Here is a 26,141-nt window from a genome sequence, read left to right on the forward strand (position 1 = left end):
CTCTAAACAATCCACATTCTCTTTCAACCATAAAAACAATGGAGATGTTCAATTTCCCTTACATGTGAAACCATCTCTAATGCAAGCAGCAAAAAAAGGTTAAATCTTTGTAGTTTTTCCCCTAATTCTATTGGGTTGTAAGTTTTAACAAATTGAAATAAAACTGCCCTTTACTATCTACCTACTGCCTCTCACCGCAAATTCAACCCACATAAAAAGAAAACCCATTTACTCAATCGCCGTCATCGCTGGATCATCTCTCTCTTCTCTCAGGTTTTTTTCTCAAACCCATCTACTTAGTTGTGATTATTTTCAGTTTGTTTTGATATTTGAGGAAGTGAGTTTGTTCATTAGTTTTTGTTTAATTTTATCTTAGATTGTTCAAGATTGAATTTTTATTTCGGAACTTCACAAGATTAAGATCGTGAACATTCACGGAGGGATCTGTTTTTAAGGTGTTTTAGAATAGTTATACCGTTTTAGTGTTTGGGACCAGGGCGAATCCAGCTCCAGTTCAAACAATATGCCAGGGTCCTTTCCACCATCAAATGCCACAGGTTACAGAAATTTGGTTACTGGCAGACCCCCAGCCATGCAAAATCTCAGCTCGAACAATGCTTCCATGAACTTAAATTTGAATGATGGCCAACCGTGGAATCATGATTGCCATCGAGGTTCTGGAGCAGTTGCACCTCAGAATCTGTATAAATCTGGTCATTCGGCGGTGGAACAGAATTCAACCTTTTATGCTTCTTCAAGTAACATAGGAACCTTTTCTGGTCGTTCGAGTAATTCATCAGAAAATTACGATTCAGCAGGTCCATCTTTTGGTTCCTGGGGTTCATCTTGTAAGAGAAAGGCTCTTGAGGGCACCTCTGGACAATTTTACCCTGGTGGAAGTTCGAGCTCGAATCAGCCAATGGGAAAGAACATAATGCAGCATCCAGCTCATGGTAGTTACAATACTTCAGGAAGCTTGAGTATATCTTCTGGTCCGGTGAACTTGTCTTCAACGAATCTCGTGGAGCAACTAAATCCAAGTATTGGGGTTGGTGTGAATAGAGTGGCTCCCAGCCCTTTTCCCTCTTCAAGTGTTCCAGGAGTGCCAGAAAGCTCGGCTAGACATTTTGCAGTAAGATCGAATCATGGACGCCATGAGCCTACTCCGTTCAATACACCTAGAAGTTCATCTATGAGGAGCTCTGGTGTTTACGCTTCCCCTTTTTCAAGACCTATTGCAAACACCGATTCTGCAGAATTGAGGTCATCTATCACACCACCAATGAACCAACAAAATTCTCTGACTCGGCCTCATTTGATGCCTGTAAATGAGGCAAGAGGAACACACTCATACCCTTGGAATGGTTCTTTGAGGTCACGAGGCAGTAGTTCATCAAGTTCTTTTACAGTCTATGGAGAAAGTGGTCATGGAGCACCCGAGGAAATTAACGTTAGAAGTTCTCGTAGAAATAATCTCGAGTACCCCATGACCGTTTCTGCACCAGAGACAAGAAATGTCATGCCGGATCAAATCGATTGGAGTTTTGCTCCTGGAACTTCTGCATCTTCTAGGAATCATCCTACTGGTTCAAGTATTGGTCCCAGTTCTGGAGGCAGGACCTATTCTGGTGCATGGTTGCCTCATCAAAACCCGGCATTACAAAATCATGAAAGGTTATCGGAATCTCTTCCTTGGATTCCTTCCCATCGAGTTGAGCCTGAATCCGGGACTCTTAGAAGGAATTTTTCAGTTTTGCCTTCAACGGACGAGGCAGCTAATACTAGTCGACATCATTTAGATCAAAGGTCAGCAGCACTGTTGATGGATATACCAGGCGATGATATTACTGGTCGGCGTTCTTTGGCTGCTGTTGAGGGCAGACATAGACTGGTATGTTACTTCCATAAAAAATTGCTTTATTTTGCATTTCTCTTGCAAATGCACTATATAACTTTACACCTCCGATTCTCCATGAATGTTTTAAAAAATTACAAGTATTTTTAAAGTACATTGCTTCCTGCAGTGTTGCTAGTGTGTTCGGCTGATTCCATAATCTTTCTGTTCTAGATTGACTAATAAGCCGAAAAGAATTTGGAGCACCACTACTGTTTCTACCTTAATGAGTTTTAGATCAGAATATGACATTAAGTCATCAACCTCAATAGCCTTATTGCGAATATATATGCTAGTATAGATGGATGAACTACTGATGAACAGAACGTATTTAATGTAGAGACTCTATATCTCGAGTTTGAGTATTCTGTAGTCTTGGTGTTTGAGTATATGGTTTAGGGCGACTCTCTAGATCTTGATAACCTTATACCCCTTTGGTGTTTGAACTACCTTATATATCATCATCTCTCCTTGTTACTATAAAGTTATAGCTCTGATACTTTCGTAACAACGATGAACAGATACGTCAGCTCTTGAATGCCATGCGGAGGGGTGTACACTTACAAGCTGAGGTTTGTTTGGATCTTTGCTATGTTCATAGTTCTTGGTTTATATGCGGCCCTAAGAATACGCTAGGACATTAACTTACAACTGACTTTTTCAAAAAATAAAAAAATGAAGCATCATGACTAGTTTTTTGAATAATTATAATCTTACATATTTTTCTTTGAAAGTTTAAACTTCTGTCAGTTTTGACTATAAACATTGTATTGTATCAACTTTTTACTATCCGAGTAATTACATGATATGCATTTTCCATGCCTATATACCTGCATAACCATTCGTCTCACATCATTACGTACCTATATTGTTAGTAGCCGGTCTTGGATATACCAATGCTCAAGAACTATCACCCTAAGACCTGTTCATGCTCATAGAAGTTAGAACCTACTATAAATGTGGCCTTTTGACTCTTAGTACAGGGTTCGCCCGAACTCATTACTATTCGTATCTAAGAGCACTCATAAGCATATTTCGTATCTAAGAGCACTCATAAGCATATTACGTATCTAAGAGCACTCATAAGCATATTTCGTATCTAAGAGCACTCATAAGCATATTTTGCGCAGAATTTTAGTAGCAAAATTTCCTTACCATATTTGATTTGATAAAGTGTGGTAATGCTTGCAGTTGATTCCCAAAATTTCCATGGTAACTGAGATCTTTAAAAATTTTCATTCCAGGATTATATGCTCATCGATCCTTTTATGAATGAATTTGCTGAGTTGCACGACAGACACAGAGATATGAGGCTTGATGTCGATGATATGTCCTATGAGGTAACATTTACTTTGTGTGATGAGTTATATTGACAATGCGCAGGATTGAGTATCTGAAGGATTACACGATAAAGCTCAAAATCATTCAATCCATCAAAGTACATCGCTATAATATCAAACTTCGCGTGACAGGAATTATTGGCTTTGGAGGAGCGAATTGGGAACGTGAGCACCGGGCTCAGTGAAGAACAAATCAGGGGCTCCATGGAACAGCGAAGGTATGAAGCAGCTGGAAGCACACTGCCAAGCATGGAGCCGTGCTGTGTATGCCAGGTTAGAGCCTTTTGCACGCCTCATACCATCTGGTTTCGTGAGTACTCCTTGATTTGATCGATACGTCTGCCAAAACATGAAATTTTTTTCCCTTGAATTTACCCTTACCAGGAGGATTACATAACTGGAGAAGACATCGGAATATTGAACTGTGGGCACGAGTTTCATACAGGCTGCATCAAGCAGTGGCTTGTGCTGAAGAACATTTGCCCCATATGTAAAACGACGGCCTTGGAAACTTGAAGGCGAAACGGTGCTCTCCCCTTAAAATAATGTCCCTATTTTTCACCCTTATCCCATTGAAGGGTGTGTTTTCCTTTTCTTTTTACAGCTATGGTTGAAACTGGTCCGTGCTCTCCTCACCGGCTTGGTGGACTCGAGAAAGGAGAGATCCACATGGAGTGAGTTGTGAGAAGTGTGCACCATGATACTCTTTTAGGATTGAAGTTGATAATCTATGAACAATTTTGTATTCTTCAAACATGAAAACTTTGAGCCTATGAACTAAATATTAATGCTATAGACTGACATACATTATTGGAGATTGTTATGTGGAGTGGTACTTATGATTTCTTTAGTTTTCTGATATTGGTGTGATGATGAATTTATAGTTAAATTTCGTTAAAATGATAAGTCAATTGAAAATATAGGAACCAATTTGGCCTCCAAAGCCCCTCTAATTTGAGTTATTTAAAAAAAAATAAAAATAAGCCATCACCAATGCATGGGCTTGTCTTACTCCATTCATATGAAGGAATAGATGTACAGATTTTACAAGAGCAACTTTTCTTTTCTTTCACTTCCTTTTCGCAACAAATGAGATAAAATAAATAAAGAAAAAAAATTTGAAGAAAAAACATTGTGTGTGGAGCAAAATCGAGTTGGGCACAAGAAAACGGACAAAAGGCAAAGCGCATGTGAGATTTCATTTTCTTATGCCTCCTTGTCTTGCCTTTGAAAATTCCAATCTCCTAATAATTTTAGCTAAGCAACCAAACAAATATGGAACAAACATGAATTCGACTATTCTATCCGTTTTCTTTTTAATTGGAGGAGAATTGTGGGGATAATCTAGAGTGTCTACTAGATTACAATTTTATACTTACAAAGTTTTATCATAACAAAACGAACTATACAAGTAGAATTGAGAAAATCCTTTTCAAGCAAGACGAATTACGCTCTTACTGTTGCTCTCGAACTAATGTATCGTCCCCAAATATATAAGGAAAAAATTCATTTAAATCATACTATACTAACTTTTAATTGACTTGTTGTCAATCTTATAAACACAGTGAATTACACCATAACTACTGAATTTCAGAATTGTCTCATGAGACTAATTTTCCGAAATTACACCATAACTTCTGAATTTCAGAAGTGTCTCATGAGACTAATTTTCCGGCAGTTATATGACGCAAGTTTAATGAAAAATCACTTAAGTAGAGCTCCAATCCAGCTTCCACGTCGTGGTGAGCTGCGAACCGCAGTCTTGAAACAAAAAATCCGGGTTTCACGTTACCACCAATTTCACGGAAAATAAGTCTCGTGGCGAGTTATACTAAAGTTATGATTTGAAAAGTTAAATAAATTGACGAGAAGCCAGCAACATGCAATGATTAAGCAACTACTATTTTTTTTTCTTAATTTGATTACTTTCTTGCATATTATAGGCATCTCAAACTCACTAGGAACTGTCGAACTTGATGAAGTTTCAATAATAGAAAAATATGGCTCTTGATGATATTAAGTTATCAATTAATGTGATGCAAATGATTGTAAGGTTTGAGAAGGATAGAGTTGGGTAAGAATGAATTTGATGTGTGTTTCCTTTTTCAAATATCAAGCTTATTTACAACCGCTTTGTAAATACATCCATGGTCACAGCACTAGTTGATAGAAAACAATCGACCATATGAAAGTCCAACAATTATATCATTATATGCAGGTTTCAAAGACATGATTTGACATTTTCCATTAAACTTGTCTTCACAATTCTAAACACACACTAAACATTTCATATCATAGAGTTATATACCTTTCAGAATTTCAATTGTCCATAATTTTGTAACAAACCATCTGTTATATTACCAATCAATGTAAATTCATCCAATAGTACTCTATTTAATTTACACCTTCTAGCTCTTGAAACATACCTTCATTCTTAATCACCTCAATAATCATCACTTAAACCAACTAAAACCAACAGAATTTATAACTTAACCGTGACAATAAACGCAATTGATGCATAGAATCAAAATGTATACTGACATATAATAAACTAAAAAAGAATTGATATATTATAAAAATAAATTTCATTAAGTTTTAGTCCTTCCCGCAACTTTAAAACTACTGCAAAATTTGAATATGTATGTTGGATATCTCTTGGCAAAAAAATATGATCATGATTTTTCAACCGAACAGACATTGTTTCATTATGAATGAGCATGATTTTGTCAGCAAAAATTTTAAAATTTCCAAATTAATCAAATTTCATAAGTACTATTTTCAATCTTTTGTCCATGGTGTGTGGTGGCGTGTGTACACCATATAATTGATTGATGAACAATAAAAGGCTATTAATAGATATAAAGATTTTGTATGCATGCGCCTCATGACATTATTCTCGTCAGTCCACGGTCAAACAAACTTCAATATCTAATTCACTTCTATTTATTCATCATCATAAAAGCCCCACATTAATTTCATCAAATTTAATCACACCAAACATTAGTAATCTGCAATGAATGCTACTATTCAACTTTTCAAATTACAATCACCAACAAATCATTTCCATTCTTCCAAAACTCTCTCCAAAGAAGAGTAGATAGATACAAATACATACATGTACGCCCTAAGGCCTAAACTAACCCTCTCAAATCAAATCATGCTAACTAATATTTCCCCTTTAAAAATGCAATTTAAATTTTAAGCTAGTTAGAATTAGTAAAAAAATATAACAGTAAAATCAAAACGGAACGACGTCGCTTCCGGCGTAATCATCCGTGTTGGCGATGGAGTCGTGGTGGGGCCACGAGTCCCTGAGCGATTTCAGCAGCGTCTGCGCCTTCCGCTTCGCCCTCTCCGTGCAGTCGCTCTGCACCAGCAGCAGCAGCTGAGTCAGCACCCCCGCCGCCACCGCCTCGCACTTGGCCCGCTCCGACGCCGAGCACAGCGACAGCAGCGCCCCCGCCGCGTACTCCGTCGCCCGATCCGAGATCTTCAGGATCGTCTTCACCAGCAGCGGCGCCGTCAGCGCGTGCGCCGCGAACGCCTCGCACCCCGCCGGAATCCGGCACAGGAGCTCCACCGTCGCCAGCGCTCTCTCCGCGTCGCACTTCTCGTACTCCGCCAGCCGGTCCACCAGCGCCTCCGCCGCCCCCGCCGCCACCGCCCGCTCGCGGTGCTGCTTCACCAGGCACAGCGCGAACAGCGCCTTGATCCCGACCTTCGCCGCCCTAGGATACGCCGCCGGGTAGTTCAGCAGCCCGACGATCCCCTCAAACACCCCCTCCGCTCCGCTCAGCTGCGATCGGAGATCCGGCGACCTCAATCCCGCCGCAATCGATTCAATCAACGCCGCCGAGTTCACTCGCACGTCGATCGACGAATGGAACAGTAAATTCACCAGATAACTCACCCTCTCCGAATCACTCGCCACAAACAAACACTCCGGCTCAGAGAGAGTAAACATCGCCAAAATCGCAACCGATTCCAGATTCAATTCCGTCGGAATCGCCCCAGCATCGCCGAAAACAATCGACAGCAAAATCGCACGCGCGTCGGTAGCAGCAATCACAGATCTGTTCTTCTCCGATTCACGCGCCAAGCCTCTGAGCCGCCGCAGAGCCGAAAGCCTCACGCTAAACGAACCGGATCCGGACGAGGCCTGGCTCAGCAGAGACCGAACCAGAATAGGGTCGGCAGGCTGCTTCGGAGTGGGAATCCGCTCCACACCAAACGAGCGGTTCGCAACGCACCATTCCTGAATCAGCCTCCGCAGAGTGTGGTTGGGAATAAGCGTGAAATCCGTCAGTGGGGCCCGGGTGACCGGACACGTGGTGTTCCCGGTGGCCACCCACGATTCAATGCTGGAGCGATCGTAAGTTTGACCGGTACAAACGGTTACCGGGTCGCACATGAGCTCCAGCGAAATCGGGCAACGGAAATAGTAAGGAATCTGCACGCCGATATCCAGAGGCTCCAAACCAGCTGGCATGTTATTTGAATATACTTATGTATATTTGAATTCGTATATTGTTTGAAAATTATATGAAAGTGAGGGACAAGAACTAGAGAAAGAGTGATACTAACTGCAAATTCTGTTTGAGGATGTTGGGGAGGGGAGTGATGGGTTATATACCGAATAGGAACACACGGACATTTCTGTGCTGACGGATTTGTACTATGTGCTGCCCATTAATCCGCCACACGTGTGCTTGGTTTAACTCAACCATGGTTACCTAGCTTCTTCAATGGAATGGGGAATATTAGATGACACTGGATTGGGATGGGCCCAGCTTTGTTTCTTCCAAAGAAAATAATTTCTTTTTTGGTCAAAATCTAACTCCTCTTTACATCATTATTTGAATTAAATCAAGGTGAATGCTTCTCATTGCTCATTTGTTTTTTCTATTTTTGGGGGTTTATTCTGCTCCTCAGATTCTTGGTCATCTCTATTGTTGTATGGAAGAGGATATGGTTGGTTGCATCACCTTCCCTCATCACTTTTAAATTAGGTCAATTTCTTTAACTTGATGAATTAGATTTTTAGGAATAATGCTCATTTCAGTGACCTCACATTTAAATATGTTACTACAATTGAGTTAATTAATTTGTCTAAGTGGAATAAGTTTCACATAAAATAAAATTATGTTTTGCACTCATAATTTAATTTTAAGAGTACTAGAATTGAATTGAGACATTACTAGATAATTCTTGTTATGCTAGATTTTGATACTACTTTTTTTTTCTAACTGTCAAAATTTACATGATTATGAGACTGTTCGATCTGCAAAATTAAATATGTATATATATAGTGTTTGATTCATAAGATTGAATATCACAATTAAATCCTAGATAAATAATCATGTGATAATTAGTCATAGTCAGGGACGGATCTACTATAGAATGAGATATGGCAAATGCCCCACCTCAATTTTTCATAACCATGTAGACATATATATTATATTGCCTTAATATATGTAAATTCACACTATTTGCCCCCTTACATTTAAGAAAATAATAATTTATTTGCCCCTCCCCTAAGGAACACACCATCTTATACCTTTATATTTAATAATATAATATATTTTATTTACATGTTAATATTTTTGCCCCTCCTGTTATAACATCCTGGCTTCGTCCCTGGTCATAGTCAACCTCCTATACCTAAAATAATCTCATAATTAAATCAAAGATTATCTTGTCTAACAAACCGAACAACCACTATAAGATAGTTCAGAATTTATATACTAACACATGTAATGATTCAAATTTCTAATTTATTTGCAAGAGGAAAACCCCTTTTGTTTTCTTTCTTCCCCTCATCATTTTTACTACCTGGAAATGATTTTTTACCGGATTTATTCTTACTACCTGCAAATGATTTTTACCAGGTTCATTCACGCATGTTTGATTTTTTGTTTTTTTCCGGCATTGATTGCAATCATAGAACTGTACCAAAACCAAATAAATAGATTCTTTACTTGTCCCATATCTGAATATTCTTGCTTATGTTATTGTTTAAACAAAACCTAAAAGTTGCTTTTTTCTAACGTTAGCACCCATATAATACTACTACAACCAATATATATGAGCCATTGATTGCTTGTGTTAAAGTAGTTTAACCAAACCTTTCATTTTTTTACATTAAACTCTAAGTCAAAGCTTCCAAATTAGGTTTAGACCAAGAAGTAAAGGGTGTGTTAGAAGTTCCAATGTTTGGAGTAGTAATTTTTTTGTTGTTGTAGCATATGGTTATAGGCTTGAAGACTAGTAATTATATATAGATATAATGATAAAAGAAAATACTAGACAAAATGACAAATACTAAAAGGAAATAATGGTTCTGGGTTTTATCACGTTTAGCCAGGAGGAAGCATGCCTGGGCAAGAACGTAAAGTAGATGAGCTTTATTAACTCCTTTACATAAAACTGAATACTGCAACACTGAAAACACTATATATACATAGATTCATCAAAAGAGAAACAATTGCTGTGACCTCGTGGGATACCTTTTCATCAAATCTATAGGTAGGTATATATTACTAGTGAGAGAAAATGACAAATTAAATTGTCCAATAGTGTGACAGTGAGGTCATTTCCCAATTCCCATACATTAAAAAGTGGTCAAAAATTTAGGAAACTATTACTTGTTGTGGTGATTAGTAAATGAATAGTAGCAGCAGCTAGGGTTCTGGTTTGTGGTTGGGTGTTATTAAGTTTATCGATGACTACATATGCATGAATTGCAAGATTCTATGCAAGTTTGGAGATTCCCAAGAGGAGAAGTCTCTCAGCAGGTATTCAATTTCAATCTCCTAGAAAGCAACCCAATTGGGTGTTTTTGACCAATTATTATTAAGATAGCTAGGTTGGTTAGTTGTATGAATTTAGTGCTCATAAGCTAGGAAGACCCTAGAGAAAGCAATTATTTTTGGAACTTTGAAAAGAAGTGCAATCATAGTCTTGATTATACTAAATCGACAATCTTGGAGTCGAATGCAAGTAATTTTCAAGAAAGATGGGGAATGAATTAATTTGATTGACCATACATTTTTGACTGAATTATATCCACTAACTACTTTTTATGTTATGAAATGAGCAAAGAATAGTAAATGCAGATAGCAATACTTTCTAAAATAAGCAACGTAAAGAGGAAAAATATTGATACTCATGAGTGTATAGCAATAACGAAAGGAAGAAAAAGGAAAATGTATTAATAACAGTCAAAGATACTTAGATTAGAAGAAGCAGAGCAGGATATAAGGTGTGTATATTTAAAGGTGGGGGTGGAATGACCGGTGGTCAAAGGTCAAAGATGAATAGAGGAACGTGCGGGGGGACACCTTGTCTCTCTCCACACTTTAATTCTTTTAATTTTGGCCCCCCAACAACAACCACCACTCACATCTCTCTCTCTAACAAATTAACACCTTCACTTTGATTTCTTTTGCATAATAATAATACTAGGATTACTTGCTAACAGGTTGTAGTGCAGTTGGCAGCGCAGAGCTGTATTGACCCTTTGATCACAGGTTCAAACAGCACTATCCGCTGAGAGACTTTCAGCTTTAATCCGCAAATTCGGTCGAGTAGGATTAGTCGGATTCCGTCAAAGGCGGGTTCGATACACCTATGGTCAAACCAAAAAAATAAAATAAAATTAATGCCACTTCGTTGAGTGTCTCATTTTCGATCGTCACAAATATAATTTAACACTCACTTGTAATGGAAAGAATGGACCTTTTTTCTTCTCAATATTCATTAATTTATGTAAAAAATTTCACCCAGAAAACTCTTACTATTATTTTGATAAAAGTTCAATCTACATCCCATTATACAAAATCTAATGTGATTTCTTAGGTGGATTGTAAGTGAAGTAAAAAATATGTAGTGGAGTATCTTTTAAAAATGCTGAAAATTGGGGATACAAGCTATATATAATTAGTCCATCTATGTATTTGGTGAAGATATAGAATTATAGTAATAATTGGTTAGGATGTTGATCAAGTAGGGCACACGACATTCGGACCACTTGATGTCACTTACGATCACTCCATTGGAGTGGAGAGAATATATTTTATCCTTCACATCTTCTTTTCTTCCATTTTATTTTTTCCCCTTATTATAGTTTGCTTTTACGACTTTTTTTTTTTTTTTTTTTTTTTTTTTTTTTTTGTATTTGTACAAATGTTGTTTTAATACTTTGGAGAATGATGGGATTTTGGAACCATGCATGGGTCTTCTTCTATCTCGAAAAATTTTGCATTGGTTTATGCATTAAAATGTTTATGTAGAAAATGTATACTTGCCATTATAATTTAGTCACACCAATATATAAAAAAAAAGTTTCAATTTTTTTTTATATTTAAAGCAGTGCAGGTAAGATTACAGTAGTGAAAAAATGATGTGCTATGACTGAGAGATTATTGATTTAAATACCTTCTAGATCGGGATAGTTTTGTGCCAATATACATTAGAAACATTTTTTTACCCATATTTTATGTAATAGTAGTAAGGAGAGTAATATTTAGTGTGTTAAGGTATTGAGAGAAATAATGACCGTTTCTATTTTTAGAAATATATCATATTATATCAAACAGATGGAATATTAAATAATCAGTTTAGTAAAATTGAATGCTACACACCGGCCGGGCACTTGGTTTCTTCTTCAATGATCGATAGTCAAAGGCAAAATTAATGAGTTTAAATACATAGAGTTTGAATTTCCTTTCATTTTTTAGAGGTGGCGCAATTAAGGAAAGAGGGAATGTACACGGTATATATTTTCAAATGGCTAAACCCATCTACATTAATATCCTTGTTCATGCATATATCTACACATACAAAATGGTGCTCTATTTTTTTTTTCTTTTTAAATCTCAAAGGAATAGCAATGGCGGATGGCTTGACCGGGCCAACTTTCATCACATGAGGATCGAAAAACTCCATTAAATTCGATCTTTGTAGCGATCGCCAATCCAATATTGCGAAAACTCCACTCCAATCCTTTGTAATTGTGATTCGATTATGTTCTCCGTTTGCGATCCATTTCCACCGCATTTGTCTTTCATACACGTGAGACAGGTCAGATGTTTTGGAGTTAAGTTTGTGTGCTTCCACACGAGCGTCTTGTCATTCCACCTCTGCCAAATCCTGTTTCGGAGATGTTGCTTCTCTTCTTATTTAATATTCCTACAACTACTCTTCTCCCATCTTCATATATGGAGTACTACACTACATAAACATTCACCTATTTTTTCGGCATTTAATTAATTATACTCTCTTCGATTTATTACCAATACTCTAAATAGTGGACGCATGTAATACTACTTATTCTTAATACTAGTAAATAGTAATTATTGATAAATCATGTAGTAGTACTATATTATCTCTTCAAAGAATGCTTTATATACTCCCTCCGTCCCCCATTAGGAGTCACACTTTGACCGGGCACGAGTTTTAAGAAATGTAAAAAAAAGTTGGTTGAAAAAATTAGTGGAATGTGGGATCCATTTTTTTATATTGGTTGTATAATAAAATATGAGTGAATTGAGTTAGTAGAATGTGAGACCTACTTACCATTTATGGTAAAAATGAAGTGTGACTCTTAATTAGGAACGGACCGAAATGAAAAAGTGTGACTCTTAATAGGAGACGGAGGGAGTTTATATTTGCATGCCTCTTTAATTTAAACACTAAATATTGCTTGGACTCTTGAAAGATTTAACTTTTTTTAAAAATATGCTTATTGTAAAGTGATACACATAATATATTCCTTGATATGATCAGTTTGAACTGAAATTAGGCCGTGATTATAAATTTTTTCACTAGTTTTATCTAAAACATAGGAAAAACACACATCTCCAGCTCATTGCACAAAAATGTTTTAAAAAATATGATGTGCTGCAAATGTTGTCTGGGGCAGACTCATATGCGACATTTCTAGCACAACTTGTTTGCATGTGACAATCTTTGTTGGCAATAATATACTACTATATGCTCTTTTGTAACTCGGAATAATAAAATCTTGGCCTGTCGTGTAAGAGCATCCGCAGTGCGGCTCGTCGCCGTCCCTATCTCGTCCCGCAGAGACGAGACGGCGACGAGACGCCGTTGCAAATGCCATCTCGTCCCGCGTCGTGCGCGGAAGGGCACCGCGACGAGCTGTCTCGCCACGTGGCGCACGGCGTGACGCCCACTTGCCGGCCCGCGAGTGAGCGTCGTAATTATGACGTCATAATTTGATTTTTTTTTATTAAAAAAAAAATCAATTTTTTGAATTTTTTTTTAAAAAACGGTAATATGACCGTTCAACGGTCGAATTTTTAAAATTTATTTTTTATTCTATAAATACTCTTCATTCTCCATTTTACACACAAACACACATCTATTCTTCTCTCATCTCTTTTTCTTTCCTCTCCGATCACTTCTATAAATCATTCCTTTATTTTTTTTCTTTCCTCTCCAATCACTTGTATAAATCGTCACTAGAGAACTCCTTCTGCTTATTTGCCTCCATTTTTTTGTGATTTGAATTTAAGTGTGCAATTTGTAATTTCTAGTTTTTTAAATTATTTCTTTTTTATTTTTTTAGGTTTTTAAATTGTAATTTTATTTTATTTAATGAAGTGTGTTTTTTATTAATTGAATTTGTTGGAAATAAAAATAAAAAATGAAATTGAATGAATAGTTAAGGGATGAGATAGTTAAGAGATGGAGGGATGCAGGTGTTGTCTCTTAGTTAAGAGATGGACTGAAGAGGCCCATGAATAGTTAAGGGATGAATAAGAGATAAGGATCAAATAGCCTAAGTATATAAAAAAAATTAATATATGCATGTTAATTTGTTAAAATTATCTGCAAATATGACATGTGTTTGCCTTCTTCAATAGACAGTCTAATTAATTTGGTTATTAGTATAGAATTTGAAACAATTAAATCCACAAGGCACATCAGATTAGTTAATTAAATACACATAATGTAGAGAAAAAATCCAAGGCACATCAGATTTTAATCCACTTTTGATTGTGTGTGTGATTTGATAATGGCATATGCTTCTTTATTTTTCTAATGCTTTTTTTGAAGCCTAATCCAATAAGAATCACGAAAACCTAAGATGATCATGTGGCAATTAGTAAGTGTATTGGAAATAAAGGTAAGGAGTTGGCTGATTGGTTGAATAAAACTATGGCTGGAAATTTTTCTTGCATACTTTATGATAACCTTTCTTCTTTAAGCTCAATATTCTAAATTTAAATATCGATATATATAGTACATGAAATATTATAATAATATGGAAAAGTAAAGTATTAGAAAAATATAAAGTTTATAGATATTGAAAAATAAAAGGGAAGTTGTAGTGTCTGGGCTCTAGGGTATTTTTTCAATCTAAATTGACGTGGCTTCCAACAATTTTTGATGCATCACTATAGATGGGGGTTGTCATCTAACTTTTGGTGATTAAAAAATCACTAATACGATCATCTTCAACTTTTATTTTTTATTTTGAATCACTTATATTTGTTGATGTTATTATCATGAAACTTTCTTTTAGGGGAATATATATGACTTCACCTCTTTTGAACAAAGGTTCTGAGCTCTTTTCATTTATGTCTTTTTTAATATATTTTTAACCAAAATCTTGTAGTTTTGTGCTTTGTACAATGGGGTTCAATTCTTTCTCAAAAAAACTAAAAACTTTATTGTATGACGCCTAGAGTTGAAAAATAAATTAAGGGAATATGTGTTTTGTGTGTGTGTGTATGTGTGTGTTTTAGTGACTTATAGTTAGTGGAGGGGCTATATTATATCGTCAAGGCATCTAGAATTTGATGCGTGTAGCATATGTTTATCTTTCAACTAAAGGTTTTTTTGGCTATTGACAACTCTTTCAACTAAAGTTAAAAGTAGCTTTAGTTTTCTTTAACCAATAATATGAATGCTCATACTCTATTAAACAAAGTTTATAGTATTTCGTTTTGTGGGTTGAGATATATGTGTGACTTCCAATGCTTGAAGATTGATATATATATGATAAATATCATAGTTTTCTTATTAGAATACAACACCTTTTCAAGAAAACTTCCTTATATAGGAAGAACATATCTATTTGTAAATAATAAACATAGGTGATGTTCGGTTTTCTAGATAAATAGTAGTACCAAGTTATAATCTAGAACTAAGTTGTGAGATTATTTTAGTTGGAGGGAGTTAACTATGATTAAGTATCACATGATTATCCATTTAGGATTGAGTTGTGTGATTCATTTTTATAAATCAAACACACTACATATTTAATCTCGAAATACATTCTTGCAAACCGAACAGTCCCATGTAGTAATATTATAATATTTATATTCTTTTTGTTGATACAAACATATCAATTGGTAAGTTAGATAAGCATGCGTAGTGTACGCAATTGATGTAGTCAAAGACTCAAAGTTGAGCCAACCAAAGAAACCGAATCAGTGCGACGCATTCACTAAAATATGAGTATTTCTTTGCAAGCAAATGAGTTTTTAAAATTTTAAGCTTCACACCGAATTAAATAAAAAACATTAGTAGTCCATTTTATGATATTATTTACTATTTTTAATTTTGAAAAGGACCTATAAAAATCTAAAAAATAATAATACTTCAGAAAAGGTCTCATTCACGAGTCCATTATATTTTCTAATAGTTCATGACATGATTGCATTCAATGCACCTTACTTGAACCAACGCATCCTCTAAAATTGTTTCTCCACAAAATAAATTTTTGCAAAAAGCAATCATATAAATACATTTTTTTTATCACCTTTACTTGGCAAAGAGTCAAAATGATTCCTTCTACAATCATAGTTATCGTAATAATATGCCATAAAAAAAGAAGGAAAATATATCATATCATCATATAATAGTGTTTGGACTCAAAGTGCAACTCATTTCAATTTTATCCACTATTTATCAAATTGATGGTTTTTATTATATTATGAGATATAGTAAAATCAATAAACCGTTGAAACTTAGAGATAAAAAAAAATAACAATTAGCCTACTAGAGTATTTGATTTTGAATTCCCTACTTGATTAACCTTGGCTACTTGTATTTGACAATTGCCTAATAATCCAATTCCTCGATGGGAATGAAGACTCTGCCCTTTGCTTTATTTTATTTTTCCCTACATTTTTATAGTAATAAAAAGCAATAGAACATAGATTAAAGCAGGCATTTTTTTAATCTTCGGGTGATTAAAAATCTAAAAAGTTGAAGCTTGGAATATGCTGTCCTTTATATTTTGGTATGTATATTCTGTAGCGCTGATGCCACTAACAAAAAGAGAGATTAAATTATCTTAATCATTATTTTAATTCTACAGCCTATGATTCAATTAAGGAAGCAAATTAGCATCGATAACTGTGCGCAGTTCAAAATTGAAAAATAAGCAGTTTCGTACTAACCATTTGGTTTTGTTTAATTTGTGTGACATGTCATCTACCTTGAATAATTTTCATTATGCATAGCCTTGAGCCCTGTGCTATTGAAATTAATTAGAAACTCATTGTTACTTTCCTTTCATTTTTCAGTGATTAATTATTTAACGAATCCATTATGCAATTAAATTTGGGCCCGATGAATCTATTTCTGAATTCGTACTTTTATGGGCTTGGGCCTTTTGCTATTAACAATTGTAAATAGGAACTTGTTAATGAATTATGCAATTCGAGGTATGATAAATAAAAAAACTAAATTTGCTTTACCTTAACATCTAATCTGGTTTTTCTTTTTCAATATTTTATGAATATTAAATTGCCTGGTTCCTAACGTTTCTACAGATAAGTAGAGCATGGTGTGTATAAACAATGTCAATGGTGTACCATAATTAAATAAATCATGCTTTTTTTCTTTATAACTTCAAATAAATAAGTAAATCATGATTGATTTTTATGTAATTTGTAAAATTAAAACATTCAATAACAATTTTTTTAGTAAATTTTTTACTGATTGAAATTGATTTAATCCAATTTCAATATACTACTGGCACAATGTTCATGTGGCCTAGCATTAGCTTCGAAACCAATGTTACAACTGCATTCTATACTATTTTTGGATCTTATATCATTGTAGCCTTGTGTATAAAATCAATCAAAAGAAGAAGAAAAAAATAAAAAAAATGGAAGAACCAAGTTGGAGATCACAGTGATACAATGGCCATAACAACTAGACTGACCATCCATAGTGATTGGAAGGGTCTGCCGTCGAACCCTCCGGACTGAGTTCCATTTTTGATTGCTCCATCGAAACCTGCCTCCGGTGCTTCACATACTCCAAATGCCGCATTTTCCTGCATTTCCCACTCCACTCAGTCACACCCTTCTTTCACAATTTTCACCAAAACCAAATCAGATATAAGCAAACCTTGCAAGATGATATAGTTTTGCAGCCACAGGCTCGTTCTCCGTTCGCCATATCTACTGCTTCAGGTGCTCCACCACCATCACTTCTCTGCAAGATTCATACAATTATGGTTTTGAATATTTTCATTGGATTGAATGCTGAAAAGTAGTACTCCTACCTTGTAAAAATCGACTGCAATGAAATTGGGCCATCTTCTACCAGCTGCTTGATAACATGTGTTCATCATATCAGCTAAAGGGGCTGAATTGTGTTTGCAAGCTGTGGCCACATCTGGATTATCCGGGAAGTAGTTCATTAAAACTAGGGACCTTGATGTTACGTTCATAGCAGGCGACTCAGCACGATTCGGGCATGATCCAGCTACCATTCCACCATTACCATCTGCAAGTTCAGAACTCTATTAGTAATGAATGAACATTATAAATGTTGGTGATTTCCAAGAGAGGCAAACTCACATTGGTTTTCTACGACATATCTCCATTCGTATGCAATGCCTTCTGAGGATTCCTTGGAAGATTTGGACGTGAAGACTACTAAACGCTGGTTCTTAGCGATCATATCATCAACTGTCGGCCAACTTCCACCATTTTTGGGCATTCGAGATAATGGAAACCAGTATTTGTTCAACCCAGATGCATTAAAAATCTTTGTCAGGCCATTAGGGGATGTAACATAGTCTTCTATAATTATAGTGATAATTTCGTTTGGATTTGCTTCAAGAAACACTCGAACCTCGTTTAGAACAGTTGTAGCTGGCACCTTCACATAAAACTCGTGTATTAGAATCAAGTATCACAAACGTTATTGGATATAATCATGGTTAACATTTTATGTACTATTGTGATAAGTTGCAGGTTTTATGTATCATATCATATACTTACAAAAGCTGTGTAGTTGAAGCAATTCCCCCCAAACGAGTGGCATAACCAGATGTCATTCTCAAAGTCATACATGTCGAGCATCAACCCTCTCACTCCATTCTGCAGTGCATGTTGTGATATAAACCATTAAGGTGTCGAAAATTCCAACGAATTAAATCCAGATTGCAAAAATGAAATACAGCAAACATCAGTAGATGCTTATGGACAAAGTGCACTGCTGAGAATCTCAAAAGTCTTCAATAAGTTGAGATCTATCATGATACATTACATCATGTAAAACAAACATGTCCTACATTCTAGGATCCCCAGAAATATTGCTTTGATACAACAAATTCTTCCCTCATAATTCAAGCATGTTTGTTGATATTTGAAGCAAAGGCATAAGCGTTCATTAACATGTTCTGCAAGCTAGAAGCTCATTTCAATAATATATAAAATTCTTTATATAAAAACATGCACAAGTTCATGTTTGAGAGCCACAATAACTCATGAAAGACAAAAAGTTCAAAGGTAACCATTCTTGTTGGCAGATTATTTCCCATCACTACTAAACCAAGCACTACTGTAATTAGTACTCTCCCCGTCAAAGCATTAAGTAAAAGCTATATAAGTCAAAATGATATTATTATGAATGACTTGAAATATTTAATCGGCCAACAAACATTCATCCACCACCAGTTGAAAACAGCAAAACTGCGGCGTCTTTATGCACGCCCCCAACTACCCCCTGACACATAATTTCCCGGTGACAGCGCATATTCAGATGAAAAGTAAATAAAACGCGTAAAAATAGAATCGGCGAAAATAAATGATTTACGTTTAGCTGATCGGTAATGGAGTCCTGCTGATTCTGCGGGGATAGAATTATGCTTCCAGTTGCCGACTTCACCCCCAATCTCGCAAATGCGTTGTGAGTGGTTAGCCACGTGTAACTGTTGTACGGCAATCCTTTCACCTGAATTCCGATCATATCAAGATCAATCACCAAAACATAATCAGAAATCAAGTTGGGGAAATGAATGAATTTTGAGTCACTCGAATCAGATTAGATCAAATTACTACGATCGGCATTTTATCACCTCAAGATTCCTTCAAATTCAACTCGACACAGTAAGTAATCAATTTTTTTCTGCAATTTGACGGATAATACCTTGGAAAGAGGATTGATAGGCTGAATTCGAGTGCACCGCGGCCTGACATTGCCATTCGCTAGGCAAGTCTCGCAGTGCAGCCCTGCGTCACAGCTTTTGCTCGTCAAGCAGAAATCTCCTATCTGTAACCGTCCACAAAGAAGCTGCATAAATAAACACACACACGCAACACGATCTACACACAGAATTTTTTGAATCACTTCAGAAAAATCAAACTACCTGAAGAGCAGAGGATCGGGCAATGAGAAAAATAGCGAAGAACAGCACCAGAATAGGAAAATTCATCGTAAATCCATACCTGTATGTATCCGTATTTCCGTTACATACAATAATCAGCAATTCAACACTACAAATACACGTACATAATGTGAAATATGAAATTTTACATTACCGGAGCAAGTGATTCGGATGAGTAACCGTCATCTACTCTGTTTCTCTCTCTTAAAAACCGATTAGCGTAACTATTTGGAATTCAGTTAGAAGAAGAAGAAGAAGAGAAATTTGATAGAAAATGAAGTGTTGGTTCATTTATAGATTGTTTTATGCCGCGCTTCAGCTTTCTGAATCAGCATAAAAATCTCTATTCCTACTTTTGAATTATCTCATCATAAATATTTAAATATAGTAACTATTTTACTCTTTTTTCGGAAAAATAGATTTAGTGTATAAAAAGCCTTCATGCTGAGACTAACCTAGCTGAAATATATTCTAAATTTTATGCGAGACAATAATTTCCTTAATATTTTATTGTTTTGATATGGGCTTTTGCAAAAAGAGTAATATTTTTACAATAAAGGAATTGAAGTACACAAAATTAGGAAATTATTATCAACAATTCAAGTGGGGCTATAAATTAACCAATCTGCATATGGGTAGGAGGTAAAATTACAATCATTTGTCATGTCATGTGCGATCAATTATCATAAATAGGGGGGAAAAAAATTGTGTATAAATTAAGAAATTGATGTGCTAATTTGCACGTGATTATGCTTGGCTTTTTATGTGGTGGCCAATAGAGGAAACCTAGTTGTTACCTTGAAATAGCCATAACTTGTGATTTTGTAAAATGAATTTCTGTTTTAATTATGTGTTAATTAATTCATTACGAACATTTTATTGCAACTCATTTCTAGTTAACTCCAACTCAAAAAAAATAATACCAATAGGTATTAGTAGTATTTTGCAAATGGATTTACGTAGGAGAGCATATCTCTAGTAATGTGATATGTGAGTAAAGATTGAACTAAATTGAAAATTAATAGGATAGTGGTTAAATGAAGAAAAAGTACCATAATTTCTTTCTAAAATTTCTCACTGTAAAGATAGTGTTTGTAATAGTGATTCATATAGTAGTACTACTATAAAGGATAAATAAATTAATTATTACGGATAATATGTCATGATATAATTGAAAATGGCTTATTTTTGTAGTCGAACTAAAATGCAATAATTAAGAGTGTTAAATTCTCTAAATTCTGTCCCACATCGACTTGGTGATGATCCAATCTAATCTATATAAGTGTTGATAACCCTTATTAAATTTGACTAATTAAACTTAAATTTATGATATAGTTGGGTAATTTTTAATGGTACCAAGTATTGATCATGGACAAACTGTGAATACTTTCAACTTTTTTTCTATTTTGTATTCATCAATTTAAAAGAATAATTTGCAGCCAACGTTGCTGTACTTGTCGAAAGGAAAAGAGTGACCGCAAGAAAATGTTGTATTGTTTTCTTGTAAGCAACGTTTTTGCTTAAAAAAGAGAGATCATTTGCAGTAAATTCTTGATTTGATGTTTTTTGCTTAAAGTATATTCTGTTTATGGCTCGTTCTTAACGTATTTCCATGGTTCAAGATTTGATAATATACTAGTATCTGTAACTACAAATGATTGATTCTTTCACAAAGAACCTAATTAAATCCCAGTTGTAATTAATAAATTTTAGTCCAACTGGTGATGGATAAATTATGTGAATAAAATATTACTAGTATACCTTTTCTCCTTTAGGTTTCATGTATTTTATCATGTTTATATATTTATGTTCAGTTAAATTTTCTTTTGTAGCAAGATAAAGTTAGGGCAAGAAGAAGAAGTTTTTACGTACGGAGGATTTTTAGCGGTTAGATTATTCCAGTGACTTTTACTTGGTCGGGTGACATTGTCATGCTATTTTATCCGGTTGGATGACGCATAGCGGTTGTGCAAAAACCACTTCTAATGAGGAAATTCTAGGTTATTGGAAAAGAAGAAATCAAAATTGAATATGTTAGAAAGTAAAAAATTATATTATCATTATTTTAGAAAAAATACTGTATTGCTTATCAAATTATAAAAAATAAGTTGCGGTTAAAGAACCTTTTTTTAGGGAGATTATAAGTAGTCGAAGAACGAGCTTATTTTTGTAGGTCATAAAAAATTATTAGGAGTTATTTTGTCAAACAATCTACCAAACCACTTAATAAGTTGTTTTAAGCTTTGTCAAACACTCTATTAATTGTTTCGTCCACGATACTAACATAATTACTCAAATTCATCGAATTATGTACTCCTATATAAATATTGTCAACGAAAACGAATTGTGATAAATTTGTTTTTCTAGTTTGTTTTATTATCTTTACAAACAAAAGTAAATGTGTTGAAAATGGACTTTGTGATCATTATAACTCCAAAAAATCAATAACACATTTTGTGTTCTTCCTTTTAAAGTTATTATTTCTCTACTTTAAATAAAAAAAGATAATGTTATGCTCATGTACCACCACAAAAAAGGAGGTCTTTCCCGAGCACCAAAGTGGTCGGCAAAGAGGGAAATATGCTCGGCATATCCAACTTTACCGAGCACTTCGCGAGTACTTAAGGCGCTCGGCTTTCCCTTCGTCGGCATTTTTATCCGAGCGCTTCTTGGTGCTCGGCTAACTGGTCAACTAAGAGCATTGGCGAGCACCTATGAGTGCTCGTAATGCATCAAGCACCTAGTAGTGCTCGGCACTTTCGAGAGGTTACACGAAACTAGCGAGCACGGCCCTACTTCGAGCAGGTTTGCGAGCACATACATGTGCTCGTAATGCAGCAAGCACCTAGTGGTGCTCGGCACTTTTGAGAGGTTAACACGAAACCAGCGAGCACGGCCCTACTTCGAGCAGGTTTGCGAGCACATACATGTGCTCGTAATGCAGCAAGCACCTAGTGGTGCTCGACACTTTCGAGTGAGAACTAGTTGCACCGACCACTTCAAGCATGTTAGCGAGTACGGCCATGTGCTCGGGAAATTGATTATTCTGATTTTTTTTAAAATATATATATTCTAAAATTTTAATTATTTAATAAATTATTAATAAATAAAATAATAAAGAAATCTTAAATAACATTAAAAAGATAAATTGTTTAACAAAAATATATAAAGATAAAGGTTGTCTTACAAAATACCACTAAACTACACATTTTTCAATTGTCCCAATTTTTTATTTAAAAGGTGCATCATTCGTTCTTCCATTTGTAGATCCCTCGTAGCCGCTTCTTCTCGCATTTTAGCCGCTTCCTCTCGCATTTGTTGCTCCCTCCTAGCCGCTTCCTCACGCACTAGTGCAATTTTCCGATCTGAATCGGCTTGCACCTTTTCAATTTGTAGCTGCATTTGATCACGATGTTCTTTAACACGTTGCTCGACCAGTTAATCGATCTGGCAAGCATTGACGCGGTTAGAACCCACAGATGAGTAAGTAGCCAATGGGAAGAATATGCTTGTTGCTTGCCCCACGCTAGTAATTTGTTTTCTTTTCTTCACATTCCTAAAAAGTGCTCGGCAGTTACATAAAATATAGTATAAATAACAATTATTTAACAATAATAATAATTTTAAACATGCCAATATTTTTTATTAGTACACAGAAATATCACGAAAATTTTTCATGTATAAAAATTAGTGGATCATTCACCATAATTATTAAAATCTGAACATAAAATATCAATTTTTTTTAACAATTGCCGAGTACCATAAATGTGCTCGGAATTATATAAAAGTATTATAAATATTCTTTATACAATGCCGAGCAACTTCAGAGTGCTTGGCAATTGCCGAGTACCTTAAAAGTGCTCGACAATTATATAAAATATAGTATAATTAATAATTATTTAACAATAATAAAATTTTCAAACATGCCAATATTGTTTACATGTATACATAAATATCTAGAAAATTTTTCATGTATAAAAATTAATGGATCATTCACCATAAATATTAAAATCTATTTTGAACATAAAATATCAATTTTTTTAACAATTGCCAAGTACCATAAATGTGCTCGGAATTATATAAAAGTAATATAAATATTCTTTATACAATGCCGAGCATCTTCGAAGTGCTTGGCAATAGCCGAGTACCTTAAAAGTGCTCGGCAATTATATAAAATATAGTATAAATAATAATTATTTAACAATAATAAAATTTTCAAACATGCCAATATTTTTTACATGTATACAAAAATATCTCGAAAATTTTGCATGTGTGAAAATTTGTGGATAATTCACCATAAATATTAAAATCTATTTTGAATATAAAATATCAAATATTTTAAACAAGCCGAGCACCAAACAGGTGCTTAACAGGTGCTTGGCAATTGCCGAGTACCATAAATGTGCTCGGAATTATATAAAACATAGTATAAATAATAATTATTTAACAATAATAATAATTTTAAACATGCCAATATTTTTTATTAGTACACAGAAATATCACGAAAATTTTTCATGTATAAAAATTAGTGGATCATTCACCATATATATTAAAATCTATTTTGAACATAAAATATCAATTATTTTAAACAAGCCGAACACCATCCATGTGCTTGGCAATTGCCGAGTACCATAAATGTGCTCGCTATGTTTGAAAAATATATCGCAATATTGTGAACATAAGTGTTGTGTATTTGTTTTTTAAAACTATACGCATTATAACATTGAATATTTTGGAATGGCGAGCACATGTCAGGTGGTCGGAATATTCCAAGCATAAGTCTGGTGCTTGTTATATTTATAAAAATAAATGCTTGAATGTATTTAATTTTTGAATGCCGAGCACATTAAGCGTGGTCGGGATTACCGAGCTCGTATCAGCACTCGCTAATACATTTATCATGCGAGCATATTTCAGGTGGTCGGCAATATTCGAGCACAACGCTTCCCTGACTTAAATTGCTAAACCGAGCACGTTGACCGCGCTCGGTATTGCTTGCAAGTTAACTCCCCCGTTCATGGTATTGCCGAGCACCTTCAATTGTGCTTGGAATGTTGCCGAGCACAGTTTAAAGTGCTCACCATTTTTCGAGCACTATTAGATGTGCTCGCTAGTGGTGCTCAGTAACATCCTTTTTTTTGTAGTGTACCTTGAAATTACTTAACATGCTATAACTGTTGCAAGGTCATATTATCATGCTAGTTAAACTTGTATTATATCATTATTCTATCATCTTTATAGTCTTGTTTAAAAAACTGACATTCTATAACGCTTCATTGCCACTTTTTGTATGTCAAAGTGATATTTGGCATTTCTCAGAGAAGTAATTTAATTTTCTACTCCCTCCGTTCCATAGTAATAGAAACATTCCATTTTGAACACTCGTTTTGAAAAAATAATTATAAATAGTTAAAGTGGAGAAAAAGTAAAGTAAGAGAAAGAATAATGCAGAGAAGAGTCTTATCTATAATATTCTTTCCCTTATTTTACTTTCTCTCCACTTTTACTATTTATAATTATTTTTTCAAAACGAGTGCGCAAAATAAAATGTCTCTATTACTATGGAACGGAGGGAGTATTTTGTTGAGTGAATCAATCATGATATCTTGTGTGGTCTAAAAACAATCTACTCCCTCCGTCCCCGATTAAGAATCACACTTTGATCAGACACAAGTTTTAAGAAATATAAAGAAAAGTTGGTTGAAAAAGGTAGTGGAATGTGAGACCCATTTTTTTATACTGGTTTTATAATAAAATGTGAGTGAATTGAGTTAGTGGAATGTAGGACCTACTTACTAAGTATGGTAAAAATGAAGTGTGATTTTTAGTTGGGGACAGACCAAAATAGAAAAGTGTGACTCTTAACCGGGGACGGAGGGAGGAGTAGTATATAACTGCTCTAGGCCTTATATGTACATATGAATATTATTTAAAATCTCTCATTATCATTACCAAAAAAATACAAAACACAAATGGAGTAAACTACAGTGTATATTTGGGGAAAATACACTGGTTATTAATTGATAGTTACAATACATAATTGCATGAGAAGAATACAAAGTAGCAAAGGGAACACGAGAGAGCACAGTGGGGGGGAATATAACATGGTTTGGGGATAAAAGACAACAGAAAAAGCAAATTTGGTGTCCAAACAAATCTCTAAAGTTCTTATTAATTTCAATTACTCTTTGAATAAAGAAAGAGGTGCAAACACAGCCCGTGCCCTACACGGTTACAAAGGCAT

At 34.9% G+C, this 26,141-nt stretch overlaps 3 protein-coding genes across 3 annotated transcripts; 1 reads left to right on the forward strand and 2 right to left on the reverse strand.

Annotated features, from left to right (window-relative positions):
* Positions 1–481: 481 nt before the first annotated feature.
* Positions 482–4,049, forward strand: LOC125224133 (E3 ubiquitin-protein ligase MBR2-like). The gene is made up of 5 exons (XM_048127489.1): positions 482–1,891; positions 2,416–2,466; positions 3,139–3,234; positions 3,367–3,507; positions 3,619–4,049. Exons 1-5 carry the CDS (start codon positions 524–526, stop codon positions 3,748–3,750), a joined length of 1,788 nt encoding a protein of 595 aa, XP_047983446.1. The 5' UTR covers positions 482–523; the 3' UTR covers positions 3,751–4,049.
* A 2,225-nt stretch (positions 4,050–6,274) lies between these two features.
* LOC125218245 (U-box domain-containing protein 26-like) lies at positions 6,275–7,878 on the reverse strand. The gene has a single exon (XM_048119880.1). It carries the CDS (start codon positions 7,721–7,723, stop codon positions 6,473–6,475), a length of 1,251 nt encoding a protein of 416 aa, XP_047975837.1. The 5' UTR covers positions 7,724–7,878; the 3' UTR covers positions 6,275–6,472.
* Positions 7,879–17,197: 9,319 nt separating this feature from the next.
* On the reverse strand, positions 17,198–20,182 carry LOC125223819 (PI-PLC X domain-containing protein At5g67130-like). Its single transcript, XM_048127114.1, has 9 exons — positions 20,052–20,182; positions 19,880–19,958; positions 19,660–19,782; positions 19,327–19,464; positions 18,510–18,608; positions 18,084–18,387; positions 17,786–18,009; positions 17,629–17,715; positions 17,198–17,554 (listed from the first exon to the last, which is right to left on the reverse strand). The coding sequence occupies exons 1-9, from the start codon at positions 20,081–20,083 to the stop codon at positions 17,405–17,407; spliced, it is 1,236 nt and encodes a 411-aa protein (XP_047983071.1). The 5' UTR covers positions 20,084–20,182; the 3' UTR covers positions 17,198–17,404.
* Positions 20,183–26,141: the final 5,959 nt, after the last annotated feature.

Source organism: Salvia hispanica, chromosome 4 (genome assembly GCF_023119035.1).
Source record: "Salvia hispanica cultivar TCC Black 2014 chromosome 4, UniMelb_Shisp_WGS_1.0, whole genome shotgun sequence".
Lineage (NCBI taxonomy): Eukaryota > Viridiplantae > Streptophyta > Magnoliopsida > Lamiales > Lamiaceae > Salvia > Salvia hispanica.